The sequence below is a fragment of the Asterias amurensis genome, chromosome 9, assembly GCF_032118995.1.
Source record: "Asterias amurensis chromosome 9, ASM3211899v1".
NCBI lineage: Eukaryota > Metazoa > Echinodermata > Asteroidea > Forcipulatida > Asteriidae > Asterias > Asterias amurensis.
Window position 1 is genome coordinate 6,445,984 of NC_092656.1, and position 27,595 is coordinate 6,473,578.

Below are 27,595 nucleotides of genomic sequence, written 5' to 3' on the forward strand. Positions count from 1 at the left end.
ATCCGGGTACTTAGCTTCTATTTTTAGCATTAGTGCAGTATGCTGTTACCGAACAATTAGTGATTTTGGAAGTGGATTTTCCCTGTTGTTTTTTCTAAACAAAATTGTCTATTTGTACCTATCTATTGTTAGATTCCTGAGAATTCAGAGACTTTCCAGCTGACATTGCGTGACCCAACCGGTAATAGCCGCTTAGGTACTGTTACCATGGCAACTCTGAACATCAACAAGAACGATGACGCCATCTTCTTTGAAGGTTAGTTTGGCTAATATGGAAATCTGCTCTTTCTAATTGTACACTGTTATTCTTTTACATTTATGCGTGGTGTGTTGTGGCTGAGTGGTCTAGTTCACCCGATCCAAGCTTTGGTGTTGTCAGCAGCAGAGTGTTGGGTTGAGTCCCTGGTCATGATGCTTGTGCCCTTGCGGAAGGCACTTAGCCATAATCACTTTGTACATAGTTGGTAAGGCAGTGCATCCTGCCCTACCAGCCAGGCCCCTAGTGGATGATACCCTAGCCTACATCCTTACAGATTGTGAAGGGGTAACCCGGTTTCAGGCTTATGAGTAGGTGGCAACGTGCTCCTGGTGGCAGTTGATTTGGGTCGATAGCCCAAATCAGTTAATTGTAGCCCTTGGTTGAAGTTCGGCTATTTCTCATAGAAAAAAATAAATAAATAAAAATATGCATTAATGTTTAATTTTTAATTTTTTAAAAACTTTTTTAAACCACTTCTTTTCACAATTCAGAGCCCATCACTAAAACTGTATTAGAACCCAGTGCTGTGCCTTCATATTTAATTTTTAATTTATTTTTACAAACTTTATTTTTTTACATTTCAGAGCCTATCACTAAAACTGTAACAGAACCCGGCGCCGTGTCCTTCATTGTCCGTCGGAACGGCACAGCTGCATCTCTGGCCTCGGTGGACTATCGTACCGTAGCTGGATCAGCCACGGACGGCCTGTTGGACTATGCTCCTATGTCTGGTACCCTAGAGTTCCCAGTGGGTGTTAGTACTGGCCAGGTAGCAGTCAGGATACGAGACGATGACTCACCGGAGGATGATGAGTATTTTACCATACAGCTCTCAAATCCAGTTGGTAAGTTCGCTAAACCATCCAGGTCAGTTTGTTTGTATCTTCCCGTCAAGGGAACTTGACACATCTCACAAGGGTTAAAGCAAAGCTGGCAACAGCCAATCTCTCTCTAATACAAAAATTTATTACATGTCTACGATTATGAGTTGCACAAATCCAGAAATTGTGTATTCATTTTGGTTTTATCCATGTATACCGATGTGTATTATAACTGTATACTCAGTACTTTCCCGAGCTCTGTGAAAGCCATGAATCAAAAATAGAAAACTGGGTGTACACGAAAAAGATTGGACGCAAAACTACAATATGTTACAAAAATGCAGGGTTCATGAAAATCAAAACTTGAACCGAACAATTAAATTCATATACAAGCACAAAGTATTACACCACTGTATAAAACTAAAAGTGGGTATGTTGCTGTGAGTGTTTACATAACGGACAATTGATTTGTAAATTTTCTCTCTTCATTTGCACCATCATGCTTTTAGTTTACTCATTTGGTGCACGTAAGTAACTCCCATCATTTTCTACTCATTGTAGAATGTTCACACGGTGGTTTCAATGCTTCTCATTCACTAATTTGTAATCATCAGCTGGGATTTTGTTTTTTCAATTTTTCCCCCGTTTTTTACAATTTTATCCCAAATCCTTGAAAATGCTTCCCCTGGTTCTGCCTGGTTTTGATGAAATTTGTGCTATATTGTTAGTTCTGGTGTTGGGTTTGCATTGTGCATAGGTTACTTGAAAACCATCGAAGGGGAAAGTTAAGAAGGAATGAGCGTTTTTCAGCCCCTAACCTTCAAGCATGGCAAATAGTCCCAATAACTTTTATTTTTAAACCATTAAAGCTAGCTTTCAGTTTCTGCATTTTGTCTGCACACTCCAAAACTGGTGGATGGTGTCTTTATGTAGTTTTTGTATCAATTACTATTTTAATTCATTTTGTAAACATTATCTTACTTTAGTAGAGCACGTTTTTGTGGTACGCTTTCACACTCTTAAATGGTATAGTATTTTGATTAATATAGTTGTAAATCAAAAATATATTACCAGAATGGTTTTAAAAGAATTTTGGGCACAATTTGTGTGTCAGGCTTACAACTATTTTACCTGTACTTGTAGCTAAATTACAACCGTCTCAACTTTCCGAATGAATAGAACCAACTAAAAAATCGTCAATTCTCAATCAACACTGTCAGTACTTTTAGGTTCTTAAGTTAAATGATTTTTTTAAAAATTGGTTTTGTCTAAATTGGAAGTTTTAGTAAAAACAGGGCCCAATTTCATACAGCTGTTCTCAACAAAAACAAGAAGGGAACCAGTCACTGAAGTGTACGTGACATTATATTTTGGCTGGTAGCCCTTTTTCTGCTCAGCAAGATGTTTTCTTTGATTTAGCAAATTGTGGTAAACAGCTTTATGTATCTACTGATGAGATATTTTGGTTTGGAAAACATTTATACTTTGTTTTTCTCTTTCCTTATTTTATAGTCATTTTAGACAGGAGGCTCTTTTGAATATAACAGCAAAATTTACTCTGACTAAAAGAGTCCAGCTGTCGATTTCACCAAACTCTTCCTAACTTAGGATTAATCTTAAGACGAGTTAAGTTCCATAACCATAGATGTTAGGACGCATTGAACTCATCCTAAGTTAGGATGAGTAACTCGTCCTAATTTGAGTTACTGGTCCTAACTCGAGATAGGATTATCCTAGGGTTTTGTGAAATCGGCTGCAGACTTTTTAGAGAAATATTTTCTTCAAACAAAATTTTGTCTTTTTCTTCAGGGGATGTGGTTGTGTACGGGGCGCCTACTGCAACTGTTATCATAGCTGCAAATGATGATCCATATGGCATATTCAGCTTCAGGGAACCGTTGAAGAGGGTGTTTACCAGTGAAGGGACGTCTATCTCCACCACGTAAGAAATTCTGACTAATATTGAATAGAAATCAAGTTAAAAACCCATATTATGTGCTTCAAAGTTTGTTTTTACCCGCCTTGTTAAAAATTGGATGTCAGAGAAAACATGGGAAGAAGTTCACAGTGCCTGGGGATACTTTTTATTTACAAACTGCAGAGACTTAGATTTGCTATTGACTGGCCAACAAGCTTGGGTTTCTACATGTCTCACTTAATATACAATGACCTCAAAACCTTCTAGATTGCTTCAAAACTGCAAAATTGTTTTTGCTACGTTTAATCAGCTAGTCAAACCGCAGAGCGCTCAGCAGGATGCACTTGGCATCCAGAGTGTTGTGTGTTTTTCGTTTTTCAGCAAGTAAAACCATGTCTCTCATAGGCAAAATTTTGATTTGAAGAATTTGTTTCCGACTACCTGTCCTGGATTAATTTTGACGAGACCCATTAGATTTGTTCTATTTTTTCTTCCCCAAAGAATCCAGAGAGAGCGTGGAACATTTGGCACCGTTCAAATTCATTGGCAGATTGTTTATAATGGATCGTCTAATCAGGTTCAAGATGGGTCAGATTTTGAGGTTGTCACGGGGTCAGTTGTTTTTGCTGAGGGGCAAACAACCCAGCAGATTGAGATCACATCCAGGATGGACGGACATCCGGAGTTTGAAGAATTCTTCAACTTAGTGTTGGTTAATGTCACAGGTAAGAGCCAGTGAGGGGTTAAACCAAGTAGCTGTTTTCCAAGCTTCTGCCTCATTAGAAGAGAGTAACTTCGATTCGATTATTCTAAGTTCTGTCTCCACCATGCAATACCTTAAATCGTTTTTTCTTTGTCTACCTTCAAAATTGAGTTACATTTACTCTGTCGGCTTCCCTTGTGGTTTATTGCTTCATTTGGCTTCTGACAAAACTCCCCTCATGGAACCTATTCTCTGTTAAGCTTCTCAAGTCTGCATCAAATCGCATTTTTCTCATTTTGCTCCTTATACATGGAGTGTACTCTCTATTTCAATCAGATAATATGACTCTTTACGTATGTATGTTTGTCATAAGTTCAAATCCCAGTCTAGTCAAATAATTATTTACCCCCAAAATTAAATTAACAACTCTTTTCTATATTTGTTGCCCTCTTTCAATTCAGATGGCCAGTTGTCCTCCACAGATCCTCTGTCCATCCTTCTCGAGATCCGCCCGAATGACGACCCTTACGGTGTCCTCATCTTTACTTCTTCCTCAACGGAGAGAGAAATAGCCGAGGACTACTACCCCGGCGACAACTCCACAGCTACGACGACATTTACAGTGGACAGAGTCCAGGGCACATTCGGCCAAGTTGAGGTTAGAGTTTGAATGAGGAACCCTTTGTATGATGTGTGGTGTGTCGTGGCAGGGCGGATACGAGCACCGGACACAATGTCTGGTGTTTCTGATCAGCAGAGTGTCGGTTTGAGTCCTGGTTGTGACACTTGTGTCCTTAATGTAGACACTTGACCATTATTTCTGCGGTTGGGATGTAAAGCTGTTGGTTCCGTCTGTTGTGTAATGCACGCAAAAGAACCAGGTGCACGTATCAGAATAAAGGACTAGGTCTCATACTTCAAAAGTATGAGTGTTTTCAATAATAACCTTATCCATTCATCATTAACATAACTTGTGTCTAACCAGAGAACCCCATTTTTTTAATGAATATGTATGATGTTTGTTAATCAAATACTACAATTTTTTCTTCTTGTAGGTTCTGTGGGAGGTTTTCTCAGACTCTATCTCGGGCATCTTGCCAACTGTTCGAGATCTCATTTTTCTAGCTGAGAGCAGTACAAACGTGTATCCCGCTTCTGGCGAACAGCGCCCTCACATTGGTACTAAAGTCTTGCGCTTTGACGGTGGTGCAAGTAAGTATTTCTTTAGGTTTGATCTGTGAGAAAGAATTGTAGGTTGATTATATACATGTACCTTCCCTTTAAAGGGTTTTGATAACTTTTCTAGATCAAGATTTTTGCCACGACATGATTCCACACTCACTGTGAATGAAAAAGTATGTGATATAATTTACCTGTCAAAATTTCAGCTTCATTTGTCACCAAGTTTTAGAAAAAAAAGAGTGAAAATCACAGAGCGTTGGTTTTAGGAGAGTCGCGTAAATCTGTTGTACATGCTAAAATAGTTTTCGTCTCACTTAGTCCAAACTTATTTTTCTGAAATTGTTTTACTCGATTCTTAAACACTGCAGCACCTCACCAAGTAATATTTTAAGGGAAGCTTTCTTCCATCACTATCATTAAACCGTGTGAGTTTAAAGAAAATTTGTGTACTTTTGTGTTTTATGTCAGGAAAAAAGTACCCAAACCCTTTAACCGTGACTGTTGTTTTATATCTTTACTTCAGATTCCTATTTGAAGGTAGACGCTGAGCACCAGATGCCAAGCTCTGATATCATCGGTGGGTTCTCGGTCAGTGCTTGGGTCAAACCAGACGCTGGGGTCAATGGTTTCATCCTGTCTAAGATCGCAATGAACGGAATCACTGTCTACTATGGGTTGAAGGTGGCGCAGGTTGGGGGCAGGACCGTACTGCAGTATCGCTACACTGGCAGTTTGTATGTAAGTAGTTTGAGTTGCTGAGTGGTTGAAAGGCGTTTGTTGAGAAGCCTGAGCTCAATTTCACAGAGCTCTAAGATTCATCATGTTACTCCAATTGTTACTCCCTTTTCACTCCATTTGTCACTCCATTTGTTACTTGGATTGTTACTCCATAAGTTACTCCAATTGTTATCCAATTGTTACTCAGTTTGTCACTCTATTTGTTACTCCGCTTGTTACTCCATTCGTTACATGCATTGTTACTCCATTTGTTACTCCAGTTGTTACTCAGTTTGTCACTCTACTTGTTACTCCATTTGTTACTCCATTTGTTACTCCAATTGTTACTCCAATTGTTACTCCATTTGTTACTCCAATTGTTACTCCAATTGTTACTCCAATTACTCCATTTGTTACTCCATTTGTTACTCCAATTGTTACTCCATTTGTTACTCCAATTGTTACTCCAATTGTTACTCCATTTGTTACTCCAATTGTTACTCCAATTGTTACTCCAATTGTTACTCCAATTGTTACTCCATTTGTTACTCCATTTGTTACTCCAATTGTTATACCAAGCGTCACTCCAATTGCTACCTCATTTGTCACTCCATTTGTTACCCCATATGTTGCTCAATTTTTTACTCCATTTGTTACGCTGTAAAATAAGTTACTCGATTGTTACTCAACTGTCACTCCAGATGTCACTCAATTTGTCACTCCATTTGTCACTCCAATTGTTACTGGATTCTCTCTTCTTTCTCTCCTCAGACAAATACTGAAATAGACTTTACGACCGGTTCCATGGATCTAACAGATGGTGACTGGCATCTGATTATACTAACTATAGACAGTCTTCAAGCTGCTTGCTACATAGATGGTACTCTGACAGCCGAGAGGTAAAAACACATTTACTGATATGCATATATACATAATTATATACGCAGCTCAGTATGGAAAGAGAAATTCAAGAATTTAGGAATCATTTTGGTAAATTTACAGAAAGTATTTACCGAATGTATTGGCTAGCGGTGCTAAGAGCTGGGAAAAGCATTTTCTCTTTGCATTCTTACGCGAGAAATTTGAACCTAAATGAATGGTGAACGAACGAAGACAAGTTTTTGAATAGATATTTTTGAACATTGCAACCGTTAAAGTGCGCCAGTTTGTTACCTTTATGCGTTAAATCAATGTACAGGGGAACAATTTAGCCCCGAACTATTATAAGTAATGTAGGTCACATACTAGAGCTACATGTGTACACCGTTCCTCAGAATTCTTCAAAAGCAACCAGCTAGAGCAAAGGGTTTGTTCCCTTAGCATTGAATATTTTATTGAATGAATAAAATCGATGTCATTTTGTGATTACAGGACTATGGAGCAGGCTCAGAGCGATGGACCCGGGGAGCTGTATGTAGGAGCTGCACAGCCTGGAGCAGAGTTGTATCAAGGGTTACTTCAAGATGTCCGAATGTATGCCAGGAAACTACAAGAAAGGTATGCAAATCATCTTTGAAGAATAAAGAATGAGGGATGGATTAAATGGATTGATGTGACTAAGAGGTTTAGTTATTGATTTGTCTTAACTCTTTTATGCACTGACCAGTCACTAGTACACAGTCAACCCTCCTACTGTCTGGACATTCAACACCATTCACTCTGGTTTTGGAATGATATGCTATGCCAGCCTGCAAATATGATACCATTTAGTAAATGCATCTACACAGTCACACAGTCAACCCTCCTACTGTCTGACCCTTCAAAAACATCCACTGTGATTTGGAATGATAGATTAACTGTAATATGAAGCCATGCCATAGCTGCATCTACACAGTTCGCACAAGCAGTTGAATAGAATGTCTAGTTGTGTGTCAAAATCTCTAGAAAATTAAGAGCAGAAGGGTTAAGAAAAACATGCTGTTTAATCAAATCTTGACCTTTCTTAGTTAACTTTAAAGTCTCGAATGAAATTGTAAGAATTTGTATGTGTTTTCATCTTCAGAGAGATAACAGAAATCTGGACCCTACCGGCACGGAATGACCTGACCCCTATATCAGGCAAGCTAACCTTTGACCCAGGTCAAACCGTGAGTGACATCATGATGAGGTCATTGGATGATACCGAGGAGGAAGGGAACGAGGTGTTTACCGTGATGCTGCTGTGTAGTAACGGAGGATCTAGGATTGGACGAGATGATGCTACTGCTCTTCTAACAGGTAAATTCTCTTCTTACTGAACTTTCTGGTAGAGAACCTTTTATAATTTAATGAGTTCATAACACTGCTGCTCGCCTTGTCTAATGTGCAACTCGTCTTTAACATATTTCACATATCATACGAGAACTAAACTGGCTCTCGTTCAAATTACGTATCACATATAAAATAGATCTCATTACTTTCAAAGCTCTTTATGGCTAACCTCCAAACAATATAGCGGATCTTCTACATAAATATATTCCTGTTCGTCCTCTTCGTTCTGCTGGCTATCTACTTGGACTAGTTTTTTTTGCTTATGGTCAAAGAGTCTTCCACCTTGAACCTTTGTTACATAGGGCTAGATAGCTCAGTTGGTAGAGCACCAGTAAGTTATTCCGGAGGTCATTGGTTCAAGTCCCCTTATGTCTTTGTTCAAACCCAAATTTATTTGTAACTTTCAGTTTTGAAAAGTGACAACGCCAACGGTCTGTTTGGATTTGATGGTCCTTGCACTCCGTCCATCCTCAACGCGGATTCCAATGAAGCGTTACAATACACATGCTCAGTAGTCCGTAGCCGTGGTGATGAGGGGATTGTTACAGTACCCTGGGAAGTACGCAACGTGGCAACAGGAAGCATAGCAACGGGAGACTATGTCAATGCATCTGGTGAAGTGATCTTCCCAAATGGAGTTCGCACTCAGGTAAAAAATGTGTGCTGTTTACATAAGAAAAGTTTTAAGGCCATTTCACACGAGGCAATTTGCAGGCAACCATTTTCAGGCAATCTTAATTCTATTCACATTTGAGTGCTTTCTTATTTTTCATTAGAATTAGAATTAGAATTAGAATTAGAATTAGAATTAGAATTAGAACTCATTAGAAATAGAACTCACTGAATGTTCTTGTTTAACTGACATGGCAAGTGTTACACCCGGTCTAGAGTTGCGCCAAACTAATTTATTGAATTAAGAACAAGAAAATTCCAACGTCTCAAACAGTTGGGTCGACAGGACGCTTTGGAAGTCGAAGAATCGACTGTTGCTGTCGTTCGGAACAACTCTAGAGCTGAACCTAATGTAAATGTTAGGTTCACTTGTCTAAAACAAAACAAATTATTTGGGTCGCCCTAGAGTTGCTGCTTATCTTTGGTTTGGCGCGACTCTAGAATGCTTGTCTGAACCGGGTGCTATTACAACATGATGTTTGTGTGCAATATACTGAACACATAAATTTGATGGTCAATAAATCACTTTTCAAGAGGAGTGTTATGAAATAAAGTGAAGTTAACTAATGATTTTTCTTTCAATTTCAGACAATTTTCCTGTCCGCTATCGACGACATGGAACCAGAACTCTTGGAAATGTTTGAGATAACTCTGTTATCCCAACTCCCTCTCTCCGACGATGGTTTGATCGGTACGACCGTCACCAGTGGAGCAAGCATCGATCCCGACTCCAACACCAACAACCTCACCATCAGAGCTAACGACTATCCTTACGGACTGCTTCAATTTGCCACCGGCCCTCCCCCTGGGCAGACTGACCCACTGATACCACCTGCTAATGAGATGATCGGTGTCAGGGTGAGGGAGGAGGATGGAATGGTGGATCTGCTGGTTGTAAGGGCCCAGGGGTCGTTGGGTCAAGTGCAGGTGGAGTGGAGGACGATTGATGGAACAGCTTTGTCAGCGGGAAAAGATCCTGTGGACTTTGTGGTAAAACTTTTGTTTGCACTTATTCTTAAAAAAAGAATAGTCCCCTGATTTGAAATGACAATAGTGAATACACTACACGCTCACTCAGTAATGGTAACCCGCAAGAGGCATCAAGTCAAAGAGCAACTGGTCCTTGCTTAAATACTTATTTGTAATATGTCTAACTCTATGCAGTTGAGGGTTTTGAAATTTTGTTGTCTCCAATCACGCTGAGATTGAACAAGCAGCTTCAGTACACCCATATGTCGTTATGTTTGTTTTAACTTTGCAGAGCGGTGGAGGTACATTGACGTTTGCGGACCAGCAACGATTTACGTACATCACCATCGTCATCAGAGATAACAACGTGGCTGAATTAGATAAAACATTCCAAGTACAGTTGTCTAGTCCAACTCAAGGAGGTAGGCTTAAAAATCTTCATCCTTATTCTGAAAAATGTTGCGAAAATATTCCTTTTTAACTTCTTTGAACAATAACAGTGTGTTCTGGAAAATATTTGTTGATTGGCTGTGAGTGTTTATAACTTCTTACAGTGTGAACTATTCCCCTGTCTGTCTTTTTAGTTGATTCACTAAATGACTAACACTAATTGACTCATATTTGTACCCATTATACAGGGCGTATCGAAACAAACACAAACCAAAAATCAATTCTAAGTCACTTTGATGTACCTAACGCAATCTTAACCTAAAGCAAAATTATTTGGTTGTGTTTTTTTCCATACGCCTTGTTCTTTGCCCACTCCTGCTGAATGGAGCAAAGTTTCCAATCATTACTAACACTTTAACATGTATTCTTCCCATCTGTCCCACAACTCACACACACCAAACTCGAACCTTTCATTGATGTCATAGATGACAATGGTAAGTTAACTCCTCACCTTTACCTTCTCAAAGACGTGTACCTCACAACCTTTTCTAAATTAACTGCACTTAAAATCCTTCAACATCCTCTCCCTGTTGTCTAATTTAGAGCAGTCCAAATCAACTATGCTTGGCATGGGAATACATCCCACCTTAGACCAAAACTTTGGTCTAAGACAAGTGGAATGAGTTTTCAGTCCCTTTCTGCGGACATTGGTTTCCCTCCTTTTCATCTTGCATCTAAATAAGACCTTTTATTCATAACTTGCCTTTACAGGTTTCTTCAGGTTAAAAAAATAACTATAATTTCGAAACAATCTTAGAGTGCGTTTTGGCGACCCCAACCAAAGCCCAACTGACTCACCAAGTTGGTTACCGGTTGACCTGAACAGCATCGTCACCGCGCTCAAACCGAGCACGCGAAAACGCTCAACCGATGACCAATGTTTCTGGTTGGGGTCGCCAAAACGCACTCCTAAGCATTCTTTCTTAAAACAATATCTTTTTGGGTGTTAGGTAATATTTGTTCCTTGTCGTAATTTGGTTATTTGGTTAGCGATATATCTACTTACTGGGTAGATTTTGTTCTTTTGAGAACTTGTCTTGCTATACTGCCGAGGAGTAGATTTTCTTTCAAGGTTCCTGAATTCCGAAAAAAGATGACTCCTATATATAATAGCAAGGTAAGTTCTCAATTGAACATAATCTATCCAGCAAGGTGTTTACCACAAACCAAATATTCATTGATACCTCAAATCCCGTAATTTATCTTTTTCAAAGCTGTATTCATCTCGCCTTTATTTGTTTGCTTCAGTCAATAAATATTTATGACATGTGTATGATTCTTTGTTTATTTACTTGTTGTTGTAGCTGAAGTTGGTGTAGGTTCTATCATTGAGGTAACAATAGAAGGCTCCGATAATGCGTACGGTACGTTCCAGTTTGCCGATATCTCACTGAATGTTATGGCAGTTGAAGCTGACGTTGGTGTCAGCACGGCAACGCTACAAGTAAGTGTTTAATCATATCAACATCTGACCTTTCTTTCAGTAGAATAATAAAACTGGGTTCTTATATAGCGCTTTATCACACCCCTAGGGGCGCAACAAAGTGCTCAGTATTTTTCCTTGCAATGTATGTGGAGCTAGGTTTTGGGGCATGCGATATATCAGCCTCGCTACCATGGGCAGCGCGCCGTATCGGTACTTCTCTCGTCACTTACCCCTGGGAGGGATGTATTGGGAAACAACGCTGATTGGCTCAGGAAATTAGTTATGCATTAGATGTCAAGTATTTTTAAGATGTTTGCATGTTGATCCAGCCGCGTTTTTTATGACATGAACATGTTTTAAAAAAAAAAAAAAAAAAATTCTTTAAGACGAAAGACATGCGTGCGCTTGTAGAAAATAATATTGAATAATGAATATGTACGCTCATTAATGGCTCATTTAAATGTGCAAGCATATAGCGCATTTAGATTTGCCAATTCCAAGGGTTATGATCGAGCAAGGCATGCTGGGAAAAAATGGCTCGGTGAGATCGATCACTTCTGGGAACGAGGTTGGCGATATATTCTTTTCTAGCACCATGAAATGGCTTACAAGGTGCTATGGCACAATTTGCTGTCGATCTTACCAGGAACACTGGGGTGAACCCTTTCTCTTTTTATAAGTGCTCTGGGTTCTTTTACGTGCATTACACAACATATGGGATCAATAATTTTTAATTTTTTTGCTATTTTCTTTTATGGACAGTAAACCTTAAAAAAAATAAAAAAATGATTTAGATAATAATTTGTGATTAATAATTATTTGATGAAGGTGCTGAGACTAGGTGGAGCCCTTGCTGAGGTCACAGTAGACTGGGTTGTGACCTCTAACCCAAGTGACCCCAACGCTAATATAACAAGTGACCTTGTGATGTCAGAGGGGACTGTCACATTCGGTGTGAACGAGATGACAGCAGATCTAAGCATTCAGATATTGTCTGATGAGGTAATTAATAATTTCACTAAATTTTAGTTTTTGAAAAAAATTTCCAAAAATGGTTTTACGAAGCGTTCCTTGTGTTACATGAATGCAAAATTCAATATTTTGGGTCTAACTCCCTGAGTGATTTTGTAGGATCCCATTTATACCCCTATAAGAGAAGCACTTATAATGAAGCATCTTGCCCAAGAACACAAGTTTCGTGACCAGGATTTGAACCCACTCCTTGATGACTAAGCCACCAGAACTTGAATTTGATGTTCTAAACCGCTCAGTCGTGACACCCGAAAACAAATTCAAAAGAATGAATTTCAGTAAGAACCATTTCAAATTTCTCTTCTTTCTAGATACCAGAGTTAGATGAGATCTTCTTAGTGCAGCTGACAAACGCTTCACGAGGTCGTCTTGGTGATGCAAACAAACTCATCTCCATGGTAACCATCAATGCCAATGACGACCCCTATGGTGTCTTCATCTTTGATGCTGGATCGAGGAGCGTTGTCACCGAGGAAAGCTTCAGGAATGTCTCGCTCACAGTAAGTTTTACTGAAATAAAAAGTTGCATCCCCTTAAATGTGATCCCCTGGCTGCCGCTTCCCAGGTTGTATCATAAACTTGGGTTAAGATCCTTTGCTCTACGGTAGTTAATGATTGTATGGCTTCTGCCTGGCACCCTGGAACAAAGATATTGACAAAATAGGCAGACTGCCAACAAAGGGCTAGATAGCTCAGTTGATAGAGCACTGGCACGCTAATCTTGAGGCCGTTGGTTCACATCTCGCTCTAGTCAATTTTTCTTTGTTCAACCCCAAATCAATAAATATTCCAGCAACAAAAAGTCTCCTAAAAAGGATAGGAATTTTTTTTTTTTTTTTTGCTTTCAAAAACAGTTATTATTATTATTATTAAAGTGATTTGGAATGGTTTGAAACATTGTTTGGCAACAATTCTCATTTATATTTTGATAAAATCTTTGTTTGACAGATTCAGAGGCAGTTTGGAAGTGAAGGAATCGTGCAAGTCTTCTACTCCACTTTAAACGCAGCTGAGAATATACCAAACATGCCGGCGTATAGCAGGTAAATAATATCACCATTATTCCCCCCCCCCCAACAATGGGTAATTAACATATGCCTATTTCATGTGATTCCACAAAATTATTATTATTATTTATTGGACCTGAACACTGCAAGAAGAAAAAAGATACAACGAAAGGCAAATTGAAGAACTATAAAACCATTAAAAAAAAACACAAAGTAAAAAAAAAAAACTCCATCCAAAAAACATACTGAACAGCAATTTACAAATATGTAAAGTGATCAAGTTCACTTTTCTAAGAATCCATGGCATCACAACCTTGACAACCAAAAAACAATAAATGAAATGAAATGAATTTTGTTAATGATTTAGCATCGCTTTATTGAGGAACAATATATTTGTAATACTGGCATGTCGTTCCAAATTCCACTTGATTTTTCCAGATCTTTGATACTTGCAGATACAACTTAGTTTTTTTTCCTTTTTCTCTGCCCATTTGTAGTCGTGCTACTGAAAACAGTGACTTCATTCCTGTGCAGAGTTCGGTAGTCTTTACTTCCGGTCAGCTCAGTGCCACTGTGGATGTGGTGATTCTAGACGACACCACTCCTGAAACTGCAGAGAGTTTGTTTCTTTATATCGTCAGCGTCTCGCTTCTATTATCACCGCAGATTAATCCAGGTAATTTACAGCCGAAACTTATGAGGATCAAATTTTTAAATTCTGGGTGGCACAATTTTGTTTTTGACTAGATGTTAGTATCGTGTCGGGGATAATGAATATAATTTGTACTTTACCCATACACCAATTGTAATTGTCAAAGACCAGTATTCTTACGTGGTGTATCCCAACATATGCATAAAATAACAAATCTGTGAAAATGAGTTTTCAACAGCTCTCCGTTGCTCGTTGCTGATTAAGTTTTTATGCTAATATATACCTTTGAGTAACTACTAAACAAATTCAGTGCCCTTAAATTGGCTGGTCCATTTTTTGTGGTTTGGTTTTTTATGCTCTTTGAATAATTCCTCCTCTTGCTTGGTGCTATTTTAATTTGTACGGCGACTTGGGGGTCCAGCCATGGATTTAATGCACTTTATAAGCATAATTTACTATTATTATAATTAAATATTTTTAAACCCCAATATTGCCGTTTCAGTTGTCAACTCTCCCCGTGTCGGAGTGGAACACATTGCAGAGGTTTACATCCAAGCCAACGATGACGCTAATGGTATACTACAGCTCTCAGCTAGCAGTGTTAGTGTGTCTGAAGACTCTATGACACCATTCCTTAATGTCACTAGAGTGGCTGGATCATTTGGAACCGTAAGTTAATACTACCTTGTACTTGCAACCTTACTGCTCCATTTCGAAATCTGTGCATTTAACTTTGTTCTATCTAGACACTTCATTGCGGAAAATATCTTAGGGGAGCTGAAGGTAGGAACTAATGTTCCTCTTCATATAATTTTGTCTGTACAAGTGGAAACGAGTGTTTTAGGTATTGGAACATTCAAGTGGGGGAACCACATATCAGGCATATCATAAAGTGTGTGGGTATAAGGAATTGATATGTCAGTATACTTGCTATTAATAAGGGAATCAATGTGTGGTGAAGAGGTTTTCAACTTGTGGTTTAATCCCAATAAGGCCTGGTTCTTGATAAATTTACCAAGACGAAGTCGAGTTAAATTATAAAGAACCAGGCCTCGGCGGGTTTAAACCACTAGTTGAAAACCGATTCAACACACTTTGATTCCCATTCATAAATACCTTTTCTGTCAAAAACATCATCACTTTTTGGTCAAAAAGTAAAATAAATGCAAAAATTGTAATTGTTAAATGATTTCTTTCAACACAACACCCCTCCAGCTATGAAATGGTAAAGCCCTCCGCCAGCCTCGGGTAAACAAGTCCTTCTAAGGGAATGCTGTGGGCGTCGCGCGTATCGCGTGATGTGGCACAGCTGTTTCAGCCGTTGCTCTCGACCAATAGGAATGAAGAAACTGTCTTATAAGAACAGGTGCAAGTCCGCGTGTCACGCTATGAATTAACACTTTTTACTGGTCATAAACAAAGGTTTATACACACCCACGTGACGCGCTCTCCACCAATAGGAATAGCGAAACTGTCTGAGGTATTTATGAATTGATATTTATTGTCTATTGTATCCTAAGGTAACGGTAACCTTCCAGCATATCCCAGGCACAGCTCAACAAGGATTGGATTACAGTGTGACATCAACCAATGTCATCTTGTATAGTGGAGAGACGTACAAGGCTATACCCATTGAGGTTAGAGACGTAAAACAGTCCATTTAGCTCCATTCCGTAAAAACATTTATCTACCCAGTGTTTTTTTTTTGTTCTGATGGAAGGACCTTCATGAAATTACCACCATGTTTGTCTGGTTCTCAGTAAGCAACATCAAATATTGTAATACTGACTTTCATGGCTCGGAAAAGTGTTCAGGCTATTTTTCAACTTTATAGGCAAAGTATACCTTTGGTTTTTGGAATTGATATGCATTATTATGCTGTAAACTTGTTGGTCGGGTTGGCAGGTGGTATCTTTCCTCACATCCACCTGTAGGACCCTGGTTCGAATCCAGACGGGGGGCACTATGTGGATTGGATTTTCAGTCCCTACCTGACTGCTTGGGTTTTCCCTGGAATAATTCTCTGGAGTTTTCCTAAAACTGAAAATTCCCTCCTTGTCTTCTCTCCATTTGGGTTTAGGCTAGTACAATGATTAAGTTCGCTTTTCTGAGAGTCCTTGGTTTCACAAACAGAATAAATTTGATGAGAAAAAGCTCCGTCATACCTTTGTTCCGCTATCATTATAGAAAAGAATGATGTAGAGCTATGTTGGGGCGTACTGCAACAAGCGGCAACTGCAATTAGTTATGGATTCTTGGCTAGTACAGTGGTTAGGTTCGCTTTTCTGAGAGTCCGTGGCTTCACAACAAGAATAAATTAAGTGAAACTTTTGTCAACCCATGTTGTAGATTCTGAATGACCGAGTACCGGAGGAAGCCGAATCATTCCAGGTCATCTTGCTGAATCAGATCACTGGGGGCGCTGTTCTCGGGGCACCATTCAGTGCCGAGGTCACTATTGAACCGTCTGATGATCCTTATGGAAACTTTGGTGAGTCATTGATGTTTTTTTTTTTCAGCGAGAATCTTTTCTGGCGGACTTTTTAATTACAGAAATGTTTCAAATCTCTGAACTGTTTGATATTTGATGTAAATACTTGCATATACATGGTGCAGCTTTAAAACAAATTAATATTCGTAATGTCAAAAAAAGTGTTTTTAAATGATTGTAGAAAGTTGTGGCTTTGAAAATATTTTATTTTTACATTATGAATGTTCATTGGGATAAAGCACATTCTCACCCATGATTACTTGGGTGAAGAGAACTAATTGTGGTGAGGTGCCTTGGAGACTTGGTGTGGCTGCAACCAGGGCCCAATTTCATAAAGCTTGTAAGCACAAAAAGATGCTAAGCTTGTAAGCACAAAAAGATGCTAAGCATAGACAAATTTTGATATTCAGAAACCGGTTTCCAGCCAAAATTCCATAAGTTTACACTGTTACCACTGGTTCCCCATTCATGTTATGCTTAGCAAAGCAATTTGTAAAGCCCATTTTCCTGCTTTAACAGCTGTGTGGAAATGGACCCAGATCACTCATTTAAATGGAGCATAAATTCCTAGAGCTGCTCAGAAGACATATTTGCTAAGCAGAGACAGGTTTATACCAGCTATGTTACCAAAAACATAGCATTGTTAATTATGACTTTTCTTCCGCCTTTATTTGCTCAGCAGATGAACTCGCTAAGCAACACTTCTGAGATTTTGCCATGATTTGGTACACTTCTTGTTATAAATCATTGTCTTAAATATTTTCTCCTTTATAGGATTTGGTTTCACCAACGTACAAGGAGATGAACCACAAAATGGTGCCACTCGTCAGTTGACGCTTAGCGTGATACGTAACGGAGGAGACATCAGAGTTGTTGCTGTCGTATGGGAAGCTAGGATAAAAGGTAAGAAGAGTCATCAGTCTGCACTGGGATGTGATTTCTCAGCTTTTAACTGGAAATTTTAACTAAAATACACACATTTTTTATTAAATATTGTTTAAAAACGGTTTTAACTTGGATCAAATTTATAAAAACATGGAAGATAAAACCATTCAGATTATGCAGACCCTTTTCACTGAAAATTTGTATTTTAAAGGATATTTGAATTGTTTTTACAGGAGCGCTAGCAACAGATGATGTTTTCCCAACTGGTGGAACGTTGTACTTCCTCTCCTTTGATATCAGCCAGACATTCACTCTGGATATTTTGGCCGATGATATACCTGAAGAACGAGAGGTTAGTCAGAGTTGTTCGTGCGTTACCCTACACTGATGTGTGTTTATCACTATGTATTCAGTACTATCCCGTAGTTCCGTAGAAAAAAATGCACAGACATCTTACTCTAAGCGCCTTGCATCGTTTGGTAGTTTGGCACTGTATAAATCCAGGTTTATTCGTTGGTTTCAAACCCACAACCTTTATCATTTTCACACTACTCTATTTCCGAGGGGCAACCTGGGGGAATAACAGGTACTCCTTTCACACTGGAACCGCTTTACCCTTGATCTACCTAGGCAAATTGGCATACCCTGGAAAATATCCACACTGCTCTGGAATAGGAGTACGCGGTAAAACCCGGGGGGGGGGGGGGTGCTTGAAATGTGCAATCGAGACCCATGGTATAGGGCCCTAGGCGGGGACAGTGTGAAAGTGCGCTGGGGTATCCGTGGAGTAAAAACACTTCCGGGGCCTCCCAAGCAGGGCAGTATTTAACTTTGGCTCGGCTCATGACAAGATTGATGTCTGAAACCAAGGTGCTCCAGAGTCATTCCAAGAAACTGCAGTCTCTCCTAACTGTTTTAGAATCAGAATTTGGTTCGGCGCGACTCCGGAGCGCCTATCTGAAACGGGTGTTAGATAAGAGATACAGTAGAGTTCATAGAGGCATTGTTTTTTTGTTATTTGTCCTGCCACAGGAGGTGATATTGACATTGTTGAATGCAACAGGTGGAGGAGTGATTGGTGTTCCAGCCACTGCATCTATCTTCATTGGAGCTAATGATAACCCGCATGGCATTGTGGAATTCACTCTGCCTGATAATCCTGTACTAGAAATGGCTCATCAAGACTCTATAGCCAGTATTATGGTTACTAGAAGGTAGGATAATTGGCTGCGGCTATCTATAGCTTAAACACTGTATCTAACCCTATCTCTGCAGCCATTTTTGTGGTGCATAGAAGGTAGGATAATTGGCTGCGGCTATCTATAGCTTAAACACTGTATCTAACCCTATCTCTGCAGCCATTTTTGTGGTACATAGAAGGTAGGATAATTGGCTGCGGCTATCTATAGCTTAAACACTGTATCTAATCCTGTCTCTGTAGCCAGTATTATGGTGCATAGAAGGTAGGATTGGCTGTGGCTATCTATGGCTTAATCACTGTACCCAACCCTGTCTCTGTAGCCAGTATTATGGTGACTAGAAGGTAGGATTGACTGTGGCTATCTATGGCTTAATCACTGTATCTAACCCTGTCTCTATAGCCAGTATTATGGTGACTAGAAGGTGGGATTGGCTGTGGCTGTCTATGGCTTTTTATCTAACCCTATCTCTATAGCCAGTATTATGGTGACTAGAAGGTAGGATTGGCTGTGGCTTAATCACTGTATTCAACCATATCTCTGTAGCCAGTATTATGTTGACTACAGGTAGGATTGGCTGTGTCTATCTGTAGCTTAATCACTGTATCTAACCCTTACTCTATAGCCAGTATTATGGTGACTAGAAGGTAGGATTGGCTGTGGCTATCTGTGGCTTATTCGCTGTATCTAACCCTAATCCAGTATTGTGGTGACTAGAAGGTAGGATTGGCTGTGTGTGGCTATCTACGGCTTACTCACTGTATCTAACCCTATCTCTATAGCCAGAGTATTTTAGTGACTAGAAGGTAGGATTGGTTGCGGCTATCTATGGCTAAATCACTGTATCTAGCTCTGTAGCCAGTAGTATGTGACTAGAAGGTTGTATTGGCTGCGGCTATCTATGGCTCAATCACTCTCTGTGAGTAGGCCAGTATTATGGTGACTAGAAGGTAGGTCTGTTAGGATTGGCTGAGGCTTCAATGACTGGATGTTTGCAGACAATACCCCACCAAACAGAGCTAAGCAGGCATTGTGCAAATTGTGCAGGATTAAAGGATTATAACTAAGACCAGTTACCCACAACTAGGGATTAAGTCTGTCTTGAATAGTTCCTTTGTACTGTGCACTGGCTTACTTGGAAATGTTTTGCTAATGAATTCGTGACAAAACAGCTTGTGTGCACTGACCTCTAAGTTAATGAGCAGGTTATCACAGCCATCAAGTGCTACCTAAAAAAACACCTGTACCATGGGATTGAAAATAATCCGAAATAAAACCCCAGCTCAACTGGATCTTTTTCTCAGCAGAACAAACATTTTATGATATATTTTCATTTTGTGAGGAGACATTTAGCAGTTTTTATTTCAAAAATATTGTCTATTAATTGTTTGTCTTTCTCATAGTGCTGGATTGTTTGGTGAACTACACGTCACCTTTGACACCCAACCCCTTGACCTTATCAGTGAGGTCACGTTGATTGGTGAGACGGCCTTTGACTACTACCAACCGCCAATCACAGGCAGCCAGACAGGTGTTGCAATGACGACCATTGATGTAACCGGCCAATCAGATCCCTTGATGAGCTGTGCCGAAGCGTGTCTGAAGGAGAGAGCATGCGGCTCATTTACATATAGAGTGTTCAACGGAGACTCCATGTGTCTGTGGTCGGTTTCCATGGAGACGGGCTCAGTGGATGCAACGTCTGGCTTCACGCTCTATGTCAAGAATCAAATTAAGGTAAAGTTTTTTTTTTAAATATAATTTTTTGTTTTAATCTCAGTTATTATAATAACTTTAACATTCTGTGTGAAGGACAAGACCCATGGTTTTAGTGTATCGCCTCCAGAGGGATTTTCATAGAATATTGCATTTTGAAGGACTCACAAGATTGTTTATAAAATGCAATTTTTTCTTTATTAATACCATTGCTCAGGAATACTTTTCACTTGACTTTTGTTATGCTGATATTTGTTATGCTGATTTTGTTGCAGACTCAAGCTCTCTATGATAGTCAGGCCCAGCCTGGACTAGACTACATTCCTATCAATAGTGGTTCAGTCAGGATACTAGACGGTATGTCCTATGGGTATCTCAATGTGACGATCAGAGACGATAATATTCCAGAGAGGGATGAGGTGTTTCATGTAAGTTTACATTCATTTATTCAAAATACAATCAAGTATTTATTCGCAGTCGTGTATTTGAGTTAACAGAGGTCGATTTCACAAAGATAGTCGAGATAACACCAAACTCGAGATAAGACTAGTCTTAACTCTTTGTGCAATCCACCACTGGGTCCATTGGTGTTTTGTTGGAAGCATGAGCACAGTTTTCACCAAATGGTGTTTTTATTATCAAATTTAGCTTGGTAGAGGTATGATCTCGTCCAATCAACCAGACTTTTTATCATTTATCTAGCCAACATTCTTGAACAAATTATGATGACAAGTATTTTTTTTGATTGACTAAAAATGACCTTCTTTACAGATGAGACTAGCAAGTGTTTCCCTAGTAGGCGCCACCCCTCAACCCAACAACGCTCCAACCCTAGGGGCCAGACAGGAGACACGTGTGACTATTATGAGTAATGACGACGCCAATGGGGTTTGGCGTCTCTTTAGCAACAGCCCAGAGTCACCCGATGGGCAGCTGGTCTCGGTGACAGAGACGGACGGAGTCAGCGTCAGTGTGGAGCTAGTTGTTGAAAGAGAAGGTACAAATCAATCCCTTCAAAGTTATGTGACGATCTCTGTGGTTGCCAGAATTAGTGGTAGGAGATCCCTCAAGGTCGAGGAAAAATGATCTTTATAGGAAAATACACATGCTTTCTCCTGGAGACAAGCAGAGTATACTGTTCGAAACATTGAGACCACACACAGGGTCATTTTTTTTTCGTTGAGCCAACACTCCTCCACAAGTTTACTATTTATAGTTAATTTTCATAGATAACTCATTCAGCACGTTAACCCTAAAGTTTGTTGGTTCAAATTCTACTTAAGTAAATTTGTCTTTGTTCAATCCTAAATCACTAATAAGTTTGCTGTACTAATGTGGAGATTACTTAAAGGAGTAATATCTAAGATGGTTTCTATTATTTAAAGGCAAAGTAAACCTTTGTTTTTTTTAACTGTTTGATTGTTTTAATCCTTTGTAAATATCGATAGAAATACTATCAAACGCTGCCATAAGCTTCTAACTAAAGATTCTTTTGGGCCATTTATTTTAAGAGCGATTACCAAACGTATAGCTTCCCTTAAAGTTTTCTGTACTATTCTGAAGAAGCTTTGAGGAGTAACATATAACATGGTTTGTATTATTTGATTTGAAATTAGGTGGTAGTATCGGTGATGTTAGCGTCTCGTGGCAGGCTGCATCAGGGACTGCTACTCAGGGTGATGACTACAGCGCTAGTGGAGGAACACTCAACTTTGCATCGGGTCAAACTAGACAAGGTAAGGTCAAAAAATAATTATATGGATAACATAGAGGATTACAAGATAAAAACATTATACAAAATTCTCATTCTACTGTATAGTTTGTATTTTGACTGTCTTCGTTTTGTTCTCTAAATGTACAGTGATCAACATTGGAATTAAAGACGACCCGACCCCAGAGATCGATGAAGTGGTTTTGATTGAGCTGTACAATCCGACCGGAGGGAGTGAGTTGGGTCTAAACAGTCAGGTCAATATACGCATACTGGCTAATGATTATGTGGCTGGGATACTCAAGCTGGCCACGTTGTCTTATATCGTAAAAGAGGGTAAGTATCAATTAAATCAATCAATCAATTAATCAATCAGTCAGTTGTATTTCCACAGTAACAAAACAAAGACAATTGACAGTTAAAAGTTAAGAGTTAAACAGTTGTTTCATGAGACTTATTTAAAGGGTTTTGATACCTTTTGTAGATCAAGTTTTTGGCCATGACATGATTCTCTCATGATTTTTTGTACTCATTTCTCAAAAACTACAGCACCTCAGCAAGTGATATTTTAAGGAAAGCTTTTGATTGCATTAATTAAATATCATACCTGATGAATCTAAACAAACACCATTTGGTTGAGAAACCCTTTAAGAAAGTTGTCTGAAGTTGAATTGGTGGAGATGTATCAATGTTTAAATATATTTGGTTCTCTACTTTATTGTTTGTTTTATAGGTGAAGGTTTTAACGTCAGTGTGGAGCGTTCATCACCCGGTATGGGTCAGGTGACTTTAGACTGGACAATTAGTGGAGTCAATGGGAATCCACCCGCGCAAAGCTTCCTTCAATACGCTGGTTCACTCAGCTATGCACAGGTGAGTTTAGTTAACCATTAATTGCTACGCTGCAACTAGAGTGCAGAATGGTACCTTGAGTTTAATTATCCATGAATTGCTACACTGCATCTAGAAGTTTAGAAGAGCAGAATAGTACATTAAGTTTACTAAACCATGAATTGCTACACTACATCTAGAAGTATAGGAGAGCATAATAATACCTTATTGTTTGTTGGGGGGCTGCATACTTCCCAGGAAGTTTGGGGTATCGATAGTGTGTTTGAAAATAAGTGGCAATGGCAGTTATGAGAAAGTGATGGAATGAATTTGATTGAACATAACTTTTAGGCAGACTAAGGGTAATTATATTTTGTTACTTAATGTCTACAGGGTCAACTCCTGGAGTACATCCCCCTCTTTGTCATCGGAGATGACACCCCCGAAATAAATGAAGAGTTCCAAATCACCCTAAGCAACGTGCAGACCACCGGGGTATCTCCCACGGGGGCCGCCGCCCTAGATCCACAAGGGTCTGTAGCGAGCATCACGATACAAGCAAGCGATGAACCACACGGGGTCTTCAGTCTGGCTCAGGGGTCGGAGGTCGTCAGTGTTGCCGAGGGCAACAGGACCTTTGAGCTGTTCATCGATAGAAAGTTTGGTTCCATAGGTGAGTAGAAACTGCAACTCATGACAGTGTTTGTTTCGAGCAGTCTGCTTTTAAAGGGTTTATATACAGTTGGTAATTAGCTCTGATCATTAATAGCAATAAAAACTTACTATAAAGAAGTACAGCAATTTGGATAGTATATTGCATTTTGAGAAACTTTTCACCTTGAAGTCCTGCAGTTATGAAACAAGACATCACTTTTTATCCCCCAAAATTTGAATCTGAGAAGCGTTACTGTCAGATCCATTTCTCAGATTATGTATTCCCTATTAGGGGTTATTTTTCCTACATGGACATATTCGCTGCGGATTCTCAGCAATATATAAAAAACGCTACCACTATTTCAAATTAAATTTTCACAGGTTAATTTTGCTGTATATATATCAACTTTTATATACTGTAGGGTGTACAATCGAGCGGTTCCAAAAACCAAAGGTATGCGTTCCCTTTAAGCAAAAGTCACTATACATTGATCTTCTTTTATATAAATTTGTTGTTTTTCTCAGGGAGCGTTAGAGTTTTCTACGAGGCCAAAGCAGGATCTCTGGATCCAAACTTACCCGCTCTGAACCTCGCTGTAGTCGGTGAAGACTTCATAGGTGGTCCGAGTTATGTAGACTTTGAGGATGGGCAAAGTGTTGGGTCTATAAACATCATTGTGAATGAGGTAAGAGTCGGATGTCTACTGGCAGTGGCTGCTGAGTGCTCCACAGCACCTTGTAAAACATTACGCACAAGTTTGAAATTGTCTGAATGTTCTCTTGTCAAATTATTTATCATCTACTGTTTGTTTTTAATTTTGTTGGCCTTCGAGAAAGACTCTGTTAGGGTTTAATTCCCAAGCCATTAAGTTTTGTGTTTGCATTTATACCATTCCTTTTGGTCGATGAAAGCAGTTTGCAGCAGCTAGTTCTATTTTCTCTTTTTAAATTGCTGCTTAGGTCAGTCTCAAAATTCCCAAATTTAAAAAACCTGCCCTGAAAGTGTTTCACTTTGTTCAAGCGACTTCAGTTCCTTATTGGTAGATAAGTGCGCTATAGAAGGGCCTTGTGAGTGCGCATGAAGTCGTTAATTTCTTTAGGTGTATTTGTAGTTCTGGTTTGACAACTTGTTTGTCGGATGTGGATGTTACATTGATTGGAAGCAAGTTCCAGTCAGTTACTGTTCTGGGGAAAAATGAGAATTTGTTAGTTCTTCCTTGCTGGTGTTCTAACAAATGATCTCGCCAAATGTTTTGTTGTTTTCTTGTACTTGGCTAAAAATGCTTCTTTTTATTGCCTGCCCAATCCAGGATGACATTCCAGAGTTGAACGAGGTGTTTTTGGTCAACTTGACCTCTGTGCAAATACTCCAACCTACTACCACGGAAATCCCTCCAAGACTAGGTGAGAATAATGAGGAAAACACTAGTCACCGTTCAGTATCTACATTTATAAAGGGTTTAAACCATCAAATAGTTCCCAAAATGGTACACTTTGCTTTTTATTTTTCATCATGATCTCCCTCTAAAAATAAACAGTGAGCATTGGTGAACTCTAGAATAGAAGCCAATGTTTTCATGTGGTGACATTAATCAAACTGAGTTGAAGTACTTTAATGCTGTTGTATTGTGTACAGATTTGTCTGGTACCTTATCTGAGGTGACAATTGATGCAAATGATGGAACACAGGGAGTTGTATTATTCAGTGGAACATCAGTGAGGTAAGAGAATTGGACTTTCATTGAGTGTTAATATAACGCTAAAAATAGCAGTTTCACGCAATAAGCCATTTGCAATTTAGAATTGAATAATGTCTGGTACAATGACTTGCTTAGGCACAAGTTAACGCTTATCTTTGAATGTATTAATTTTCATGTAAACTCAACTGATTTCAGCCCAGCTGCCACGATGTATACAGTGCTAACGCACTTTGGTGTATATGGGTAAAACCAAAATTAATATTCTTTATCCCGATGCAAATTTCCATCTATTAAATAATAATATTTATATATTTTCTCCTAACAGCCGCGAAGTCATTGAGGGTGATCAGACTCTACAAATTACTGTGTCTAGAGATAGAGGGACCTATGGTCTAGTAACCATCTTCATCTACAGCCAACCCATTGAGGCTCGCTGGGGCTCTGACTATAGCTTCAGTGATCAGGTACATATTTGTTATTTGATAGACTTTTATTAGGTGTTTTAAAGGCACTGGACACTATTGGTAATTACTCAAAATAATTGTCAGCATAAAATTTTACACGCCACATGGTCTGCCATGTGTGCCAAGATACATGATGTGAACGTTAACATGGGTGTGCACTACACAGAATAATAGTACACTGGTAAACTGACTCCCAAAATGGCACACCCAAGAGTCATCGTCGGATCAGACCTTGGACAAAAATACAGACTGATTACACTTCCATCATTTTGTTTTGTCCCCAACAGGTTTTGACTTTCGGTGACGGAGAGACGACAAGAACCGTCAATGTTCAGATATTTGATGACGAGATCGCTGAGGCTGATGAGACGTTCGAGCTCATCTTAAATAATCCAACGGGAGGACTACAGCTTGGGGATCCCTCTAAAGGTAAAATCAATTCTAAGAAATTTCCTTTTTTTATCTGCCTGGTATTAACTTCTCTTTAGATAGTTGTGAAGATTTGACAAATGTTTATAAGGGTATGCTGCATTATTGATGTCGCTGAAACTTTTTGAACTTGATTCTTAAATAATCTAACAGGAGGACTACAACTTCAGGAGTCCTGAAGAAAGTGAAAATATTTCTAATAAGTGTATCTTTCTTATTTACCTGGGATATACTGCTCTTTAGATAGTTTCAAAGATTTGACAAATGGTTTATAAGGGTATGCAGCAATGTTGGTTTTATCCTGAAGATAATCAGAGTATACTGATCGAAAAGTTGAGTCGTTAACCACCGGTTCTTTCAAGAACCAACACTACTTATAAGAGATATTCACATGGTGTTACTGCAAACCTCTCTTAGTTATACTTCCACCATGCAAAGTTTCAAATTCTACTTGATATGAATGAACCTGACACGACCTTTGAACTGTTGTGTAGTTACCTCTGTGAATTTATATTCTTATGATCTCTTAGTGACAATCAAGATCCTTGCAAGTGACGACGCGTTCGGCATCATCAACTTTGCTCGTCCGGTGGTCGTAACCATCCGTGAACCAACCGATTCCGACACAGCGAGCAGTGTGGCCCAGTTGACGCTTGTACGAGACCGGGGAATGTTTGGTGATATTCAAGTCCCGTTTGCTGTCGTTAACCTGGACGGATCACGAGGGGTCGAAGACCTAAGACCGGTGGATGGGTTTGTGACAATAGCAGCTGGAGAAACCACTGGAGTAAGATAGTGACTTTAGATTTCTTTTTTTCCCCACAACTATTCTGTTACTTTTTCATGAATATTTATTGTCTCTGGATTTTGTATTCGTTCTTGACGATGTTGGTTGAAAAAATTGCAACATATAATCAGAAATATTTAAAAGATAATGTTTCTTTGTTTAGGCGATCTTCCAGTCAAGGGCACCTGGCAAACTCCCATAAAGGAATGTAAAAGCCAATCTGGAAACAGCCAATCCCTCTTATACATTGATTTAACGTCTATGATGAAGAATTGCACAAATTTACCTTGTGTTTCTTCTGGCGCCCAGCATCTCAAAGCTGTTGTCTTCAAGACATCCTTGAAATGTCTAAGGCTCTGTTTAAGACATCTTTGAAATGTCTTAGAATATATTTGAGTCATCTTTGAAATGTCTTAGTGTCTGTTTAATTCTTACATACGTTTTCATGATATGAAAATGATGACCCTTACATTGTGTTGCCATGGTTACTGTAGGTTATTCGTATCTCGGCTACACCAGATGACATCCCGGAGCTTGAGCAGCGGTATATGGTACTCCTGGCCACGCCCCAGGGCGGGGCTTCTTTGGGTGTTGCCAACAATGCCACTATTGTGATTGAGGAGAATGATGCACCTTACGGCAGCCTTCAGATCTTCCCAAAAGAATCAAG

The 27,595-nt window shown here is 39.2% G+C and overlaps 1 protein-coding gene across 1 annotated transcript in view; it reads left to right on the forward strand.

Moving 5' to 3' along the window:
• Positions 1–27,595, forward strand: part of LOC139941613 (adhesion G-protein coupled receptor V1-like) — an 82,259-nt gene that overhangs the window by 13,482 nt on the left and 41,182 nt on the right. The window contains exons 10-47 of the mRNA XM_071938193.1: positions 133–256; positions 844–1,104; positions 2,890–3,022; positions 3,500–3,723; positions 4,163–4,359; positions 4,757–4,913; positions 5,407–5,621; positions 6,372–6,499; positions 6,972–7,097; positions 7,603–7,817; positions 8,258–8,499; positions 9,111–9,512; positions 9,784–9,913; positions 11,246–11,385; positions 12,196–12,369; positions 12,711–12,899; positions 13,348–13,442; positions 13,904–14,082; positions 14,561–14,727; positions 15,579–15,695; positions 16,408–16,549; positions 17,324–17,452; positions 17,668–17,786; positions 18,467–18,648; positions 20,037–20,370; positions 20,625–20,777; positions 21,121–21,346; positions 21,966–22,085; positions 22,211–22,396; positions 22,794–22,933; positions 23,285–23,564; positions 24,071–24,231; positions 24,856–24,949; positions 25,182–25,266; positions 25,571–25,709; positions 25,997–26,138; positions 26,669–26,925; positions 27,420–27,595. Of these exons, the coding sequence (XP_071794294.1) occupies positions 133–256; positions 844–1,104; positions 2,890–3,022; positions 3,500–3,723; positions 4,163–4,359; positions 4,757–4,913; positions 5,407–5,621; positions 6,372–6,499; positions 6,972–7,097; positions 7,603–7,817; positions 8,258–8,499; positions 9,111–9,512; positions 9,784–9,913; positions 11,246–11,385; positions 12,196–12,369; positions 12,711–12,899; positions 13,348–13,442; positions 13,904–14,082; positions 14,561–14,727; positions 15,579–15,695; positions 16,408–16,549; positions 17,324–17,452; positions 17,668–17,786; positions 18,467–18,648; positions 20,037–20,370; positions 20,625–20,777; positions 21,121–21,346; positions 21,966–22,085; positions 22,211–22,396; positions 22,794–22,933; positions 23,285–23,564; positions 24,071–24,231; positions 24,856–24,949; positions 25,182–25,266; positions 25,571–25,709; positions 25,997–26,138; positions 26,669–26,925; positions 27,420–27,595 (6,680 nt within the window). The remainder of the gene's footprint in view (positions 1–132; positions 257–843; positions 1,105–2,889; positions 3,023–3,499; positions 3,724–4,162; positions 4,360–4,756; positions 4,914–5,406; positions 5,622–6,371; positions 6,500–6,971; positions 7,098–7,602; positions 7,818–8,257; positions 8,500–9,110; positions 9,513–9,783; positions 9,914–11,245; positions 11,386–12,195; positions 12,370–12,710; positions 12,900–13,347; positions 13,443–13,903; positions 14,083–14,560; positions 14,728–15,578; positions 15,696–16,407; positions 16,550–17,323; positions 17,453–17,667; positions 17,787–18,466; positions 18,649–20,036; positions 20,371–20,624; positions 20,778–21,120; positions 21,347–21,965; positions 22,086–22,210; positions 22,397–22,793; positions 22,934–23,284; positions 23,565–24,070; positions 24,232–24,855; positions 24,950–25,181; positions 25,267–25,570; positions 25,710–25,996; positions 26,139–26,668; positions 26,926–27,419) is intronic.